We start from the raw sequence: 17,094 nt of genomic DNA, 5'->3' as shown, positions 1-17,094 counted from the left end.
ATCTCTCTGCACAACATACTCAAGTACATCCGAAATGTTTCATTAAATGATAATATTGTATGAAGTAAAATGAATCAAAAAAACTTCATCATTCATTTGTAAGGTATTTCTCAGCGGCCAAATGGTAAGATTTGTCTTCCATTCCAAAAATCACTAGTTCCATTTCAGCATGTCACAAAATTAAGTTATTAAATTTTACTGTATAAAAAAAATAAACTGTTTGTGATGTCAGAAAATTTGCAAAACTGAACTTACGTGAAATAGTGCACTAATTCTAAATATAAATATCATATCTCTAAGTGAGTATGGTAATAGGTGAAAATAAAACAAAAAGTAATTTAGAAAGTGTACTTTAGGTTACATTAAAAAAAAAGTAAATAACGAAATAAATAAAAGAGAGAACTACAGAAAGAAATATGAAACAAGCTATAATATAAAACATGAGAATAAAGAAATGTTTATTAAAACTACTCTATAACAAAAAAATCAACGCACCAAGAAGCAATCATCCAATTGCTTTGAAATTATGTATGCATGAGTGTTTTGATTAGATATGCAAATGATTAAAATTTGTTGTCCAATGAATGAATAGTTTGATCTCCAGCGCATCGAAACTTGATAGCCATAAAATGTCAATTCAAGTATTATTCTTACCAATTCATCTTAAAAGCTAAGTGTAAAAGTATTAATTCACTTGTTTTTCTTTATTAATGAACAAGCAGTTATTTTTGTCCCATTTACCGGGTGCCTGTTTCAAATCGCTGATCAGGATTCGTATAATGTGACGTCATTGCATGAGCAGGTGTATGACGTAATCTCCTGATGACTCGGAGCTGATAGATTGTTCTAGAAGGATCCAGATGGTTCTTACGTACGCATTTCCGGTGTGACCTATGAAGGCAGATATAAGCAGAAGCGATTGAGAAGGAACTCACTTCTTCTGCTAGCGTTTCTCAACCCTTAGGATGAGGTAGTTGTTTTTTGAGGATTGCCCGCTTTAGACGCAGCGTATGGATCTCAGCTTAGGAGATGGCTGTTAGGATTTTTTGAGATAAGCGTTAGGGACTTAATTTTTTGAAATAATTTTAGAATCTTAGTGTTAGGGTATTAGGTTTTTGGAAACATGTTTTTGAAACTTAAGGGTTACTTTGAATGCTGTTTAAATATTTCATGATTTGTTTTTATTATTTACAGAAGGTTTTATTATTTACAGTTGTTGATTGATAAATAAAAGGTAGTTAGTTTTCAATTTGAGCTCTGATATTTCATTCTCAAGATAGCGACACAGATGTGACATCGAAGGCAACTGCTAAACCTGAGGAGTTTACCTTCTTTTTAAGGTTACAGGAGTTAGACGTGAATGTTAGGTCAACAAAACTGCGCATCCAGCAGATGTATATAAAGAGCAGTTCCTCAACAGTTGTTAAAACTTTCGGTTTGATTGCGATTCAGATTCCCTTTCAACAACTTAAAATTGCCTCGTCGTATGGTGCATGCTCACTACGAGCAACTGTCAGAACTTAATAGAGGTCGTATCATTGGATTGAAAGAGGCCAGTTGGTCAAATCGGAGAATGGCTTGTCAATTGAGTTGAAGTAAGGTGGCGATTTGAAGATGCTGGCAAGGATGAGTGGAAAATGGCCGAGTTCAGCGTCAGAATGGTAGCGGTCGACCTAGGGTCACAACAGATCGTGATGACCGAGTGATTGTCAGATCAACTGTCACAGCGCTTTCTTCATCTCTATGAACCATCAGGCGTTCAACTCAAACTCCAGTGTCCATCATGACCATTAACAGACGGTTGGAACAACGAAATCTACGTTCGGGTCGACCGTTGTGCCACCTGCCACTGACACCAACACACTGCCGAGTTAGATTACAGTGGTGCATGGCTCGATCAGGTTGGAATGGTGCCGACTGAGGTCTTTAGCGACGAATCCCACTTCCAACTGTGTCATGATGATCATCGAAGACGTGTTTGGAGACACTAAGGGGTTGATTTCACTTTTGCACGCCACACTGGCCTTCAACAAGGCATTATGGTCTGGGGTGCCATTTCCTTTGATAACTGGACCCCTTTGGTCTTAATTAGAGGTACACTTACTGCACAGTGGTACGCTGACGACATCCTAAAACCTGTTTTGCTGTCGTTCCTTTTGCAGTACCCTCGACTGGTTTTCAGCAGGACAATGACAGATTACATACGGCATGTGTTGCTATGAACTGTCTGCAAGCTTGTCAAACTCTTTCATGGCCTGCCAGATCGCCAGATCTCTCTCCCATCGAGCATGTCTGGGATATGATGGGATGGCGATTGTATCTGGCAAGGAATGTTGATAACCTCCTCTGACAATTGGAGTGAATTTGTTTGGAAATACCGAAGGACACCCTCCGGGAGCTTTATTGATATTTGCCACGCCGTGCTTCAGCTTGTGTTCAGGCTAGAGGTGGGTCAATACCTTATTGAACTTGATACTGTAACTCTGACATAAATTATTCAATTGTTCTGAGAATTTAATCATTTACTATTCTGTGCATTGTCTTCCTATCCACCAATTTTCGTCTCAATCGGATCACTCTTTCTCGGTGCATCATTTTTTTGCTATAGTGTGCATTTACGTTGAATATACACAAACTTAACAAAAATATTATGATCATAAAACTTCTGCATTAAATCAAACTCAAATAAAAACTGGCATAAGTTGTCAAAACTGACCTTTTTTGACCCCAAAACAAATATCTGTCAGCCATGACATGTACCCAAAAGAAAGAGGTTTCATTCATTTAAATATATTTTTTTCAGCTACAGTACTGTATATGTAAATATAGTATTACCAACAGACCATGTATAACAAACAACAAATATATTGGTAGCTCAGCCAGAATACTGGATAACTTAATTAAAAAGAAAAAAAGACTCACCTAAATATTATAGAGCTTCAAAATTATTCCACAGTATCAATGAGAACAGAAAAAAAAAAAAAATGCAAAACCCTTTTTTTAAATGGGGGAAAAATAGACAGTAATACTTCTTATTGAAAATCTCTGGTTACTGAATGCAAAATAAGCTACTAGGAAGTTGCCAAGCAAGTTAAAAATGAAGCCAAATCAATATGGATGGTACAATCGACTCACACTACAACGCAATTTAACTTATAAGAGATATGGCTATTACGCGAGTTTTCCTCAAACAATGAATTTTAGAGCTAACACAAATTCCTCGCTCACTACACAAAAATTTTCGCTGAAATAATTTCATCAGAAAACTGAAAATCAATTCACACTTTTTAGGTCTTCCTCTTCGTCTGACGAGTTCCACTTGATATGCTTGGGCTGTTTGATAACAATTTGATCTGATCGAAGACTGATAACAATCTGATCAAGCAGCATATAAATCATTTTCCTCTTCATTTTTTAAATTATAAATATAATTACTGCATCAACTGTATTACTATAGTTCTGCATTTATTAATTGCTAAACAATACTGTAAGTACCTTGCTGTTTTATTTTATGGCTATTTCTTCCATTAGTCATTGATTTTGTACATCATACAATATTTCATGTTGAATGTGCAGTTTTTTAACGTAAAAGTATTTGTGTAAAACTTCTTTGTATAAGAAATGGTAATATATAGCTAAGGAAAGGTTTAAAACAGTTTGAGAGGTGTTTACAAGAACCTAAAATTATCAGGCATGTTTATAAAAAAATTCGGATACATACCCTTTTCCACAACACAAAATTTTGACTTACACATGGGGTCTTGGAACTCAACTGTAGTTGATAAGAGGAATATTAAAGAAGGCAAAAGGATTGCCAGAAAAGGGATAAAGGATATTTTTCGAAATAATTTTGGCGACAGAAAGAGTGAGAAGGATTGTTGCAGGTGTGTGGGACAGGAACTGGAAAGTCCAAACATTTTGTTAGTAGACCAAACAAGTTACACCAAACATTACTAATAAATACAGTGGAAAATTGCAAATGAACTGCAATGGTTAAAGAAAAATGACGAATAAAGAAGTAAGTAAAAACGTTCAAAATGAAAATATTGTACTGCACTAAGAAAAAGGAAATTTGAGATTAATTATGAGTTAAACATTTGAAGATCAATTTAAAAAAAAAAAAAAAGCGATTTTATCACAAGTGCATCAATACCATGTTCAAAACTGCTTACTGTTCAAAAGAACGGTAGTTCATTTTTAGGTGAACGAGGGGATCCGTTCATTTTAAGGAATCATTCTTTTTGACCCATTCATTCATGAATGACACATCCCAAGTTCAGTAACATACTACACTTAAATTGTTTGCCTTCCTCTTCTCGTTATGTAAACATAAAACCTTCATGCTTTCTTATTTATCCTTTTTAGGCAACATAAATAAAGAAAAACATGGTACTAATTCAGAAATTTTAATAATTAAAATTACAATAAAACATAAATAAAAATGAAAAGAAATTCGTGACATGCTTGTCTAGTGAAATGCAATGCAACAATTTAATGCTTGTTAGCAGCAAGAGGGTCTGTATGGCATTTTTCTTTCTATTTCTCTTTTGTGTTATATATTTAAATTTATTCCCTGTCTTCAAGAAATCAAGTTTTTTTGCAAGTTGATGAGTTTTTTATTCTTTACACTGTCAATGAAGCATGCTCAATTTTTCTATATTAAAAATTTCAGCACTCATTTATCACTATAAAGATGAATCAAATTTTAACTTAAAGTATCCATTTCAAATGTAAATTCTGGGGTTATCTCAAATGGAAATCTAAATGTTGTCCTTTTCTCCTAAAGTCCAGCAAATTGTAAAATTTCAAAAGCTAAAACTTCAAGCTGTTTTTTTTTTCACCTGTCAGCAAAAAGTACTTCTTATATTTTAAGGACTTGCAATGGACTCGCATAACTAAACTAAACAATCCAACAGAATGCATCACATCATCCAACTCGGTTGATGATTGAATTAAAAAAAATGCACCATTTCAGTTTGCTATTACAAATATGGAACCGGTTGGTCTTATATTTCTCTTTCACTTGTTCATTGTCGGACTTTGTGCTCCATTTTTCTTCTTGTACTGATGAAGAGGTTAGCCTTCTAACCTGGAAAAAGCTGTTTGAAGAGTTTTTTGAACTCTTTTTAATGAAATCTTCAGCCAAAAAAAAAAAAAATAAATAAATAAAAATTCTGTAAGTACAAAAAAAAAAAAAAAAAAAAAAAAAAAAAAAAAAAAAAAAAAACCCAAATTTTTCCCAAATTTCCTGGAGGTGTATGAACCCAGATAGTAAAAGTAAACTGAACAGCATTTCAGCTTTGTTAAACATTGAAATAAATTAATAACTAAAAATCATGCATTTGATACTAAAAAATGCAACTTATTTACCTCTTTGGTATCAATTTTAGTTAGTATCGCAGAGTGACAATACACTGGACAAGTATGGCCACAATTTAAAGTTTTCCCACAAACTAAATGACAAGGTGGACAAGAGCCAAAGTGACACATATGTTTGTGTCGTTGAGTGTGGTGACAATCAGCAGGTAATCTGTAAAGAAGTATAAATTTTAATTACATTCAAATAATCCTACAAGAAATTAGCTACCTTTTATAATTATGTAATGATATTAAAGTAGAGACAAAAAACAAAATTAGCTATGAAAGTATTTAGATATAGTAGGTCTCATTTAGTGAAAATTGAGACTGTACGGGAAACCTTGGTAAAAGCGTGTACATAGAGAACATTTTTGGGAAAATTTTCTTTGACATTATGAAATCAACCAAAAGTTAATAATAAAGCATGAATCATGAGAAAAAGTGATGACAGCACTGATAACATACAAAATCTATATATGGGTATATCTATCTAATATACGAGTTACACCGAGCGACACTTTAAGCGAAATTTCAATTTTAAAAATTCAAAACTTTGTCGAAAAGTGTAGCATTTTGCCCACGACAGTATCAACATCTGAGATAAAAATAATTATTTTTGAAAATTTGAGAGAACTTTTATGGTTCTGCATCAAGGCTTTGGGGGAGGGGGGGGGGGGTAAAAGGAAAAAAAAGTGCTCCAGCCCAATGAATGAGCATCCCAACCAGTTTACAAATGTAACATTTTCTTTTTATTCTTTTCCAGGAAATGCTTGAAAGGAAGTTACTACTGCTATTCATTTTTTTAAAAGAACTACAAGCTGTTCATTCATTGGGGGGGGGGATTCACTGGTTGGTCTACCCCATGCATAAAATTGCAAAAAACAAATTAACAGTCCAACTCGCTCATAACGAGCTTTGATTTAGCGAGGAAATCAGAAATACTTGGTTGGTACAATGTTAAGTATGGGAACAGACCTTAACCTCGAACAAACCTCGCTTAAAGCGAGCAATATTTTTGTAATTCGTAAAATTTTTATTGACTCCCAGCTTAGTTTGTCCTTTTTTGGTAAATTTTCTTTAACATTCAAAAGTCAACCAAATGCCTTATGAATTTATTACTGATTAGTGATAAATCATAAATCCTGAGAACAAGCGATGACAGCATTTTTTTAATTTGTGGAGTAAAGATGCATTTTAAGATGATACATGCATGTGTATGTGTATACTTTAAAGACCATGACACAAGAAAAAGACATTCAGATAGTTCAAAGAAATTCATCCAAATTCTTTGAGACTGCACAGAGATTAAAAAGAAGAAGAAAAAAAGAAGCAACTGTGATGAATTCTTATGATTTTTTTTTCACAAACTCATTTTTTCAAGCACTTAGTTATGACGAGCTGTGAGCATTAAGTGTAGTGAAATTAGACTGACTACACCGCTAGTAGAAGTGAACCTGCAAAACATGTCCACAGCCTGAAGTTGAAGAAAATAAAGAACACGCGGAGCATTTTTCCTCAAGGAAAATCTGTATTTATTATCTTCAAAAGATTTCTTAAGTTGTAGAACAACATCTTCATTGATATTTAAAAAACATTTTGAAAAATAAATATATATTAGCCGCAATGATACAACGAAACATTCAATTTACGAACATGCTGGTTCCAAGGAATATAAGGCATTATCGTAACACACAAAATAGGCCTAAAGGCGTTTTATAACTTTAAAATTGACATCACGTTGTATTACGACCTGCCAGGAGTAAAGAGCACTGGCAGACATCACGAAATTACGGCAAATTACTACATTCAACTCATGACGTCTATGAGAGGTGAGAGAGAGCGAAAAAGATCGCTCAAAGTATTTAAAGTCTTCACATGGCTTTCAAATTAAGAATATGCAAAACACAAGATGTGTTGGCAATGCAAGAAAGTTAAAGATATGTTGCCAATCAAAAAGTAATTCAATATAAAAAAACCTGCGGTTATAAGATACAATGAACTGGTGACTCGGTTCACCCAAAAGTTCATTCATTTGACTGAGTTATTGCAACCGATCTCACGAATGACGTCACAACGTGATGCAATGTTTACATCGAAAAAAGGATTGATTCTGCATGATGCAAAAACGTTTTTTTTTTTTTTTTTTCAAATTAAGTGATTCTTTCACTTTTTGTGAAAGTTTAAATTAAAAATCTAACAAGCGGCCCCATTTTTGCAACATGCACAACAATCAGAAAAATTCACAATAAATTCAAATTGACAAAGTCACCATTGAATTTCACAAAAAATTTTACACACCCAAAAGTTCAAATTTATTTTTGGGGGGAAAATATATGAACTAATGTCACAAAAATGTCCAAGTTGATATTTGGTATAAGGTTTTGTCAAAGCATCAGCTAAATTTAATTTAGAACTCACATACATTAATCTAAACAATTTTTCATTTACTAAATTTCTCAAAAAATGATACTTGATATCAATATGTTTACTTCTTTGATTTTGTATAGGACTTTTGGAAAAATCTATTGCAGCAATGTTGTCACAAAATATTTCACAATTTTTAAAAACCAAATTCAAATTTTCATTTTTTAAAATTCTCATGATCCAGACAAATTCTTTAGCAGCCTCTGCTAAAGTGACATATTCGGCTTCCATGGTGGAAAGAGCAATACATTTATGCTTAAATGTTTTCCACATGATAGGTGTATTATCTAGCAAAATGATGTAACTTCCCATTGAAACCCAATCATCTCTACTAGCTGCCCTATCTGAATCAGAATAACATTTAATATTTATATTTGAAATATTTGATAACTTCAATTTAAGATTTTTCGTATACAAAACATAACCAAGAAGACGAAGTAAACCATGCCAATGTTTTTCACCATAATTAGATTGAAATTGAGAAAATATATTCAAAGCATATGTTATGTCGGGGCGAGTTCCACTAGCCAAAAAGGATAAACAGCCAATTAAATTTCAATATGGTAAAGAATTACATTTATCTATTTCTAACTTACTAGTAGGCGAGTCAATTTTTGAATAAACCACCCCAACCGAAATAAGAACATTACTAATTGGAATATTATAACTAGAATACAACGACAATTTTATTAATATACATTGTCTGATGAATATACCAATTACCATCAATGTTTTCAAATTCAACTCCCAGAAGTTTTCTTATTTCACCCAAAATTTTTAATTCAAAATGATTTCTTAAAAAATTTACAATTTCATTCAAATCAGATTTTAGTTTGCCAAAAAGTATGATATCATCAACATAAAAAAGAAGAATAACCTTATTTTTATATATGTAACAACAATTACACCAATCTAAACTAGTAAAGTTCAATTTCAAAAGTGTTTCATGGAGTTGATAGTACCACATCCTACCACTTTGGTGTAAACCGTACAAAGCTTTCTTTAGCAAACAAACTTTACCAGGCTCTAGTACATATCCACTAGGTTGTTTCATATATACATTAGTATCCAAATCAGCATACAAATAAGCATTATTTATGTCTACATGCAGATGACACCATTTAAAAAGACATACAAAAATACAGAAAAACAATCTGACTATAGAAAAGTCAACGACTGGGCTAAAAACTTCTTGAAAAGATTCTCCAGCTTCCTGAAGATAACCTTGTGCACATAACCGAGCACGGTATTTCACAATATTCCCTTGCTGATCTTCTTTTACAGTATATACCTACCGATTTCCCAAAATTTTACTATGTTCAGGTGGATCCACTAACTCCCATACACCGCGATTATATATGGTTTGTATTTCCTGATCCATCGCGTTAACCCAATGTTTAGATTTCCTAGAATTAATGGCTTCTTTAAAATTTAATGGAAGTTTAATTTCAGCAAGATTTCCCTCTAAAATTTCTATTACCTTTCCCTCTTTTAAATTTTTGCCCGAAAAGTCAAAATATGATTCATCAAATTCAATTTCGTTATCATTACAATATTCAATTACTTCATTTAAAGAACGCAAGCGAATATTTAAACCTTCAATCCTATAGTAAATATCAGTTCTATCACCTGATGGTCTAGGAACAGCTTGATGCAACCAATTAATTTCAGAACAAGGTTTTAATTCTTCACTAGGACTATCACTGGAAAGCTTATCACTCCCTGATTTGAAGTTACAGGCTATTCATCATCAAAATTGTCAGGTAAGTATTTGATAACCCTTGGACTACTTGATCCAGAACCTAGTACAACATCTGCCCCTTTAGTTTCCTCATCAAAACTGACATTACATGTTTCTATGATTCTTTGTTCGTCTTCCAGCCAGACACGATAACATCTAGTATTTTGAGCGTAACCTAACAAAATTCCTGGTTTAGATTTATCGTCCAATTTCTTTCTTTTCTGGCTTGGAACATTTACAAAAGTTAAACAGCCAAAAGTTCTGAGATGTTTCACGTTAGGCTTTTTATTGAAAAACAGTTCAAATGGGGTATGATTGCTCCCATGACAAGACCTATTCCAAACATAAGAAAAACAAAATGCAGCTTCCCCCCAGAATTTCGAAGGTAAGTTACTCTCTTTTAAAAGTGCTCTAACTCCCCCCCATTAATGTCTGGTTATATCGTTCAATTATGCCATTCATCAGAGGTGTGTAGGGATTAGTTTTCTCATGCCTAATGCCACGGTTATTCAAGAAAATTTCAAAATTTTGATTGCAAAATTCTTTCCCCCCATCTGTACGAATTGATTTAATTTTCCTCCCTAAAAGTCTTTCATTATGATTTAAAAATCTTACAAAATATTGAAAGCATCCGACTTCAATTTCATAGGGTATACAGCAACGCTTTTTGAAAAATCGTCCATAATGGATAAATAATATCTTTCCCCTCAAAGTTAAATTTGGGACTTCACCTACATCCAGGTGTATAAGCTCTAAAGGTTTAGAAGATCTCATGGCCCCAATCGATTTAAAAGAAATACACCTAGCTTTAGTATATTTAGAAATTTCACAACAGTTAACATTTTTATTCAATTCAGGAAGACCTCTAACACTATTGTTTTTGCTAGTTCTAGAAATATACTCATAATTAATGTGACAATATACCTTGTGCCATAAATCTTCAGGTGAAATTTTACCAATTTTTTCAGAAATGTTACAAACAGCCTCAGAATTATCACAATGTTCACTATTTTTCAAATAGAAATATCTATTAGGCTTAAAGAAATATAAATTTATGTCATTTCTACGCTTTGCATAAAACAATTGATTCCAATTTTTATCACAAACTTTAAGAATGGTAATATGACCAACAAATTTGTTACCTTCCTGTTCCAATTTAGATAATGACAATAAATTACGACGGATTTCACGATTGTACAAAACATCTTTCAAGATAATTTTCCTATGTCTACCATTAATTTTGACCAACAATTGAATTGTACCAACCCCTAAAATATTGCTTTGTTTACCGTCAACAGCCATAGACATTTTTAAGTTATTAACCGGCCTAAACTCAGAGAAAAGATTTTTATTTTTAGTGACGTGACATAGCTCCAGAATCGGCAATCCACGTTATATCTGAATCAGACGAAGTAATATTCAAAGCTTCTGACTCATTAATTTCACTCACATTATGTTGAGAATTAGAAGACCCTTGAGATAAATTTTTAGAATTTAACTTTGCCTTAAATTTAAAACAATCAACCTTTTTATGCCCAAAAATCCCACAAAAATTACATTTCCCTTTAAATCTATTTTTACTAAAATTTGACACAGGTTTACAACTACTTTTACAAAGATGGATCTTACCGGCAGGTAGCGAATTGGGAACCGTCACATACACAGCAGGTGTCTGTAGTGGAATGTTCATTTCAGAAATTCTGTTTGCTTCGAGCAACAGTTCTTGTTCTATTTTTAATGGAGTAAAGTCCACGTCAGACCATCGGTAGATTTGCTGTACTATGGATGCGAATTTAGGGGGTAAGCTCCGGATATACTGGAAACCTATGTAAAGGTCGGATATCGCATGGCCAACTTCTTTTAATTGTGATGCGGCTGCTTTCACTCGGCAGATGAAAAGACCAACGGTTTCACCTTCTTGAAACTTGACTTGAAAAAATTTATCCAACAGGGCTTTCAATCTGGCACGGGTGTCGGGTTCAAAATACTTGCACAAGATTTCCCAAGCTATCTTTCCTTCAGTAGTGCATTCGATGAGAGGCTTGAATTCTTCTGACAGGAACTGATAAATGGTAGTATAAGCTCGAGTTCTTCTACGATTCATTTTCGCTTTATCTCGGAACGTCAATTTTTCTTCTTCAAGTTTCTTTTCTTTTTCATCTTTTTCGTCAGCTTCGATGAATTCCCAGCTGCCCGAATGACGCAGGACAACTTGTATGTTTCTCTTCCAGGTATTCCAATTATTGGCATTTAGTAAAGGTATTGTAGGGACTTCCATACTTTCAAAAATTCACGATGTTCAAAAATTCTTCAGAGCATAAAAATTTAAATTCTCCAAGTTCTTCAGGTTATGGCCAGGAATTGCAAAGTCCAGGTGACCTGGGCCCATAACCACTTGTGAGCATTAAGTGTAGTGAAATTAGACTAACTACACCGCTAGTAGAAGTGAACCTGCAAAACATGTCCACAGCCTGAAGTTGAAAAAAATGAAAAACACGTGGAGCATTTTTCCTCAAGGAAAATCTGTATTTATTATCTTCAAAAGATTTCTTAAGTTGTAGAACAACATCTTCATTGATATTTAAAAAACATTTTGAAAAAAAAATATATATTAGCCGCTATGATAAAACGAAACATTCAATTTACGAACATGCTGGTTCCAAGGAATATAAGGCATTATCATAACACACAAAATAGGCCTAAAGGCGTTTTATAACTTTAAAATTGACATCACGTTGTATTACGACCTGCCAGGAGTAAAGAGCACTGGCAGACATCACGAAATTACGGCAAATTACTACATTCAACTCATGAGAGCGAAAAAGATCGTTCAAAGTATTTAAAGTTTTCACATGGTTTTCAAATTAAGAACATGCAAAACACAAGATGTGTTGCCAATGCAAGAAAGTTAAAGATATGTTGCCAATCAAAAAGTAACTCAATCTAAAAAAACCTGCGGTTATAAGATACAATGAACTAGTGACTGGGTTCACCCAAAAGTTCATTCGACTGAGTTATCGCAACCGATCTCACGAATGACGTCACAACGTGATGCAATGTTTACATCGAAAAAGGATTCATTCTGCATGATGCAAAAACGTTTTTTTTTTTTTTTCAAATTACGTGATTCTTTCACTTTTTATGAAAGTTTAAATTAAAAATCTAACACGAGTAAATATCGCGGACCTTTTGCGCTCGTTATAAGAGAGTTCGACTGTAGTAATAATTCTGAAAAGTTGTGATAATGAAAGTTTTATTTCTCAATATAATGAAAATTGTTTCTTCATGTCTTCATTTAAGTTCAAAATTTGAAAACTGTTGAGAATATTAAAAGATTATCATGTCGTGGATCGAAAACACATTTATTAATGTTGAAGAAACTATCTACATAAACAATGGCAAAATATGTAATACCAAAGAACCAAAGCAGAGTAAGCACATAGACTATTTATAGTTTTTGTCCAGGATTAGTAAGTCAACCAATCACTATGCACGTAATGTAAAGCAACCAAAAAAAAAAAAAAAAAAAAACAAATATAGACAAAATAAAAGGATTAACTTAAGAAAATTTAGGACCTCGGAGAGAGCTTCAAGTAAGCTTTGACCAATAGCAAAACGTTATTGATCCAAGTTTGCTTTAACCAATTAAAGTGCGATTATAGATATTTCAACACTCCTTCCATAATCGCACATTATACAAAGAAAAATTACACGCATTCAAAATTACAAATTTACAACAGTTCCTGAAACTTGAGTTTCGGCAAAGCTTTAGTTAAAATATCAGCCACTTGCTTACTCGTACAGATATATTCTATTTTAATGTTATTTGTACTTAAAGCATTACGAACAAACTTTAACATGTCTATGTGCTTCATTCTACCAAAATTATTTTCATTAGATACAAATTTAAAGCATGACTGGTTGTCTTCAAATATAACAAGAATTTTAACATTTGAAAGCACACAAACAATATCTTTCAACCATAGAAAATTTTGTAATCCTTTGCACAAAGCAATAACTTCAGCTTCGGTTGATGAGAGAGCTATACATTTTTTCTTATTGCAGCACCACAACACAGGACAATTACAAAACATTATAAAGTATCCAGACACTGACTTTCTATTGCTTGAATTTGAACCCCAGTCAGCATCAACATACATAGACAATTTACTGTAACTTAAATCCGACTTTTTGTACTCAATTTTCATATTTAATGTCCCTTTTAGATACCTCAAAATTTCATACCTGCCAACATTCAAAGAAAAAAATCCAGTAGATTTTTTCAATGTGGCGCAATATCGCTTTTTCCCATGTTATTGAAGGGATTTAGGGATTTTTTTTTATCCCTTAAAGTACAATCATATGCAAGTTGCTTGACTTTACCAGCATGAGCAATGCTGAAGTCAACACGAAACACTGCGCAAAATATGTGATGGTCGCTTTTGGGTGACTAATTCAAAAATAAAAAATCACAATTGTATGTTGCTTAAAAGTTTTTTTGGCTTTTTGCTAACTGACATCATAACTTAAAATCCCCCCACCCAAATCTTCTTTGCTTCGCAACTCATGAACGCATGAAGTGAGATCGCAAACGTAAACAAGAACTGATGTTGCCAGATTCCAATGTGCTAAAGTTTGAAATTAAGTAGGAAACTTTCAAACCATGGAGTAAAAGCGCTAAAAGGATATAAAAATTTATTTTTAAAGGGGTTTATTTTTTTCATTATCAAGAAAGTCCCTAAATGGAGGGATTTATTTTTAGAGATTAATAAAAACCAGGAGATTTTCATTAAATATCGGGAGAGCGGGAGAAATGTTAAAAATCCGGGAGTCTCCCGGAAAATCAAGTAGGGTTGGCAGGTATGAAATTTTCTTTAATGCACACCAAGCGGAATCAGTCGGGTGTTCTTGAAGCTGACTCGAACAGTTTACTGCAAATAGAATGTCAGGTCTAGAAACATATGCTAAATACAACAAGGAACCCACAAGTTCACGATATGGCCCATGAAAAACATTACCTGTTTGAAAGTCAGCAGCAGTAGATTTTGGCTCCATAGGAATAACACTAGGTTTACATTCTGACAGATTATATTTAAGCAACAGATTTTCAATGTAAGACTGCTGATCCAAAAATAGAGAATTTGAAGTAAATTGCATTTTAATATCTAGAAATTCACTAGCTTTTTCTATTTTTGACATTTGAAATTTACGAGATAAAAGAGAAATAATAGCACTAACTTCCTGATTATCTGAACCAGCAATTAGCAAGTCATCTACATAAAGAGCTATTATGACTTTCTTTCCCTTTACATTTCTTATAAAAATACATGACTCACTATTCAGTTGTGAAAATCCTAACTGAATTCAAAGTTAGAAAATTTTTTAAACCACTGTCAAGGAGCTTGTTTCAAACCATACAAACTCTTTTTAAGTTTACATTTCTTACCTGAGTTGTCATCGAAACCTTTTGGTTGATCCATGTAAATTGTTTCTTTTAGATCACTGTTCAAAAACGCAGTTTTAACATCAAGCACAAAAACCTTTAGTTCTTCATTCAGTATAATTATTAAAACAACATGTAGCGCAGGAATGCTGATCACTGGCGAATACGTAAAAGAAAAATCCCGGCCTTCCTTTTGCATGAATCCACGAGCTTCAAGCCTGGCCCTGTATTTCCAGTCTCTTTTCCGTCGGAGAACCCATTTGGATGAAATGAACTGTTTGTCAGGAGGCAAATCTTCTAAATCCCAGACTTCATTTTCTTTCAAGCATTGCATCTCTTCAGTCATAGCTTTTTTCCATCGCTGTTGCTCATCCATTGGAAAATTAACAATTTCTTCAAATGTGATTTCTTGGTGAGCAAACATTGCTTTGTATACTTCAGGATTAGGATAACAAATAGGCGGCTTTGAATGTCGTACAGATTTTCTTTGCATATTTTCAGCATCACAAGTTTCATCATCTCTTTCATGATTTTCATCTGAAAAACTCTTCTTCTCTCGAACATCATCATGCTCAAAGTCAGATTCACTTGTGTCTATATTTTCTTCTTTCAATCACAACTTTCTTCTCTTCATTAAACTTCACATTTCTAGACACAGTTATGCGTTTGGTGACTGGATCCATCAGACGAAATCCCATTGTAGAATAACCAACAAAAATCAGTTTCTTACTCTTTTTATCCAATTTCTTTCTTTGCGTTGCAGGAAGAAGCATATAAGCGTCACATCCAAATACATGTAGATTACTTACATCTGGATCTCTTTCATACTTCAAGTAGAATGGCATTTGGTTTTCAATTGAACTGTTAGGTAACCGGTTCAAAAGGTAGGCTGCAGTAAGAACAGCTGGTCTCCAGAATTTCTTTGACAAATTGTACTCGTAAATCATTGCTCGTGCTTTATCCAAAAGACTTCTGTTAGCTCTTTCAACCACTCCATTTAAAGATGGAGTATATGGTTTAGCAGGGTTGATTATAATTCCTTGACTATTAGCATACTTAGCAAGTTCTCCTGTGACATATTCCTTAGCATTGTCACATCTGATTCTTTTAACTGAAGTGTTAGTTTTTAAAAACTATATTAGTTCTTTGGCCACATCACCTTTTCTCTTGATTAAGCGCACTTCCATAAACCGTGAATAATCATCGACTATTGTCATGAAATAGTTTTCACCCGAATATGTTTCTGGTTCAAAGGCTCCACAAACATCAGTATGTATCATGTCATTGCTTTTTCTTCTCTTTCTCTAGGACCCTTTCCCAATGGTGAAGCACTTTGTTTAGCTTGCACGCACACCTCGCAGAAAGATGTTGACTTAGGTAATCCTAGGGCATGTAAAACTTTATTAGAAGAATGTTCATATCTGCAATGACACAAATCATTTTCAGTAGTGGAAAACACACTTTCATTTTCAGGCAAAAAATCACTAATATATATTCCACTGACATCACGATGACCAAAAACAATACAGTCATTTTCATTTCTTATTAACACTTGTTCATTTTTAGAAACCATGGTAAGTCCTGCTGCTTCAATTTTTCTTACAGACAGCAGATGAGAACTAAGATCAGGAACAAAAAGTACATCTTTCAGAGTTATCTGAACTCCACTAGAAGTTTTCCCTAGTATATTTCCAATGCCTTTCACTTCAAGCAGTGTTGATTTTGAAGCACATTTAATATTTCCAGAAGCAGGCTAATCAAGAAAACCATTCCTTGCAAGAAGACATATGAGACCTACTACCCGAATCATTAATAAACGTATTAGATCCTGATTCACCTGATATAAAAGATAACGCTGGAGATAGTTGTTGTTCGTCATGTGATTTAACTGTTTTACAGTAACGTTTATAATGTCCCGATTTTCTGCATTTGTAGCACACATTTTTCTTTCTAAAAAATTTAGTAGTGTGTCCTTTTGTTTTGCAAAAACCGCAAAAGTAATCCTTATTAGTAGTTTTAAAAGCAACATTGTTAGAAAATGATTTCACATATTCACTCTTATTTTCACCTTTAAAATCATGCATTAGTGCTTCAGTGTCAATAAGTCTTTTAGTAACAAAATCCAAAT

At 33.4% G+C, this 17,094-nt stretch overlaps 1 protein-coding gene across 2 annotated transcripts in view; it reads right to left on the bottom strand.

Moving 5' to 3' along the window:
* LOC129218643 (NF-X1-type zinc finger protein NFXL1-like) overlaps nt 1–17,094 on the bottom strand; it is a 168,312-nt gene that overhangs the window by 17,567 nt on the left and 133,651 nt on the right. For both annotated transcript variants that reach the window (XM_054852960.1, XM_054852958.1), the window contains exon 12: nt 5,371–5,530. In XM_054852960.1, coding sequence (XP_054708935.1) covers nt 5,371–5,530 — 160 coding nt within the window. The remainder of the gene's footprint in view (nt 1–5,370; nt 5,531–17,094) is intronic.

This window comes from Uloborus diversus, chromosome 3, assembly GCF_026930045.1.
Source record: "Uloborus diversus isolate 005 chromosome 3, Udiv.v.3.1, whole genome shotgun sequence".
Lineage (NCBI taxonomy): Eukaryota > Metazoa > Arthropoda > Arachnida > Araneae > Uloboridae > Uloborus > Uloborus diversus.
Note: the sequence above shows the minus strand (reverse complement) of the source record. Positions and strands in the feature narration are given on the sequence as shown.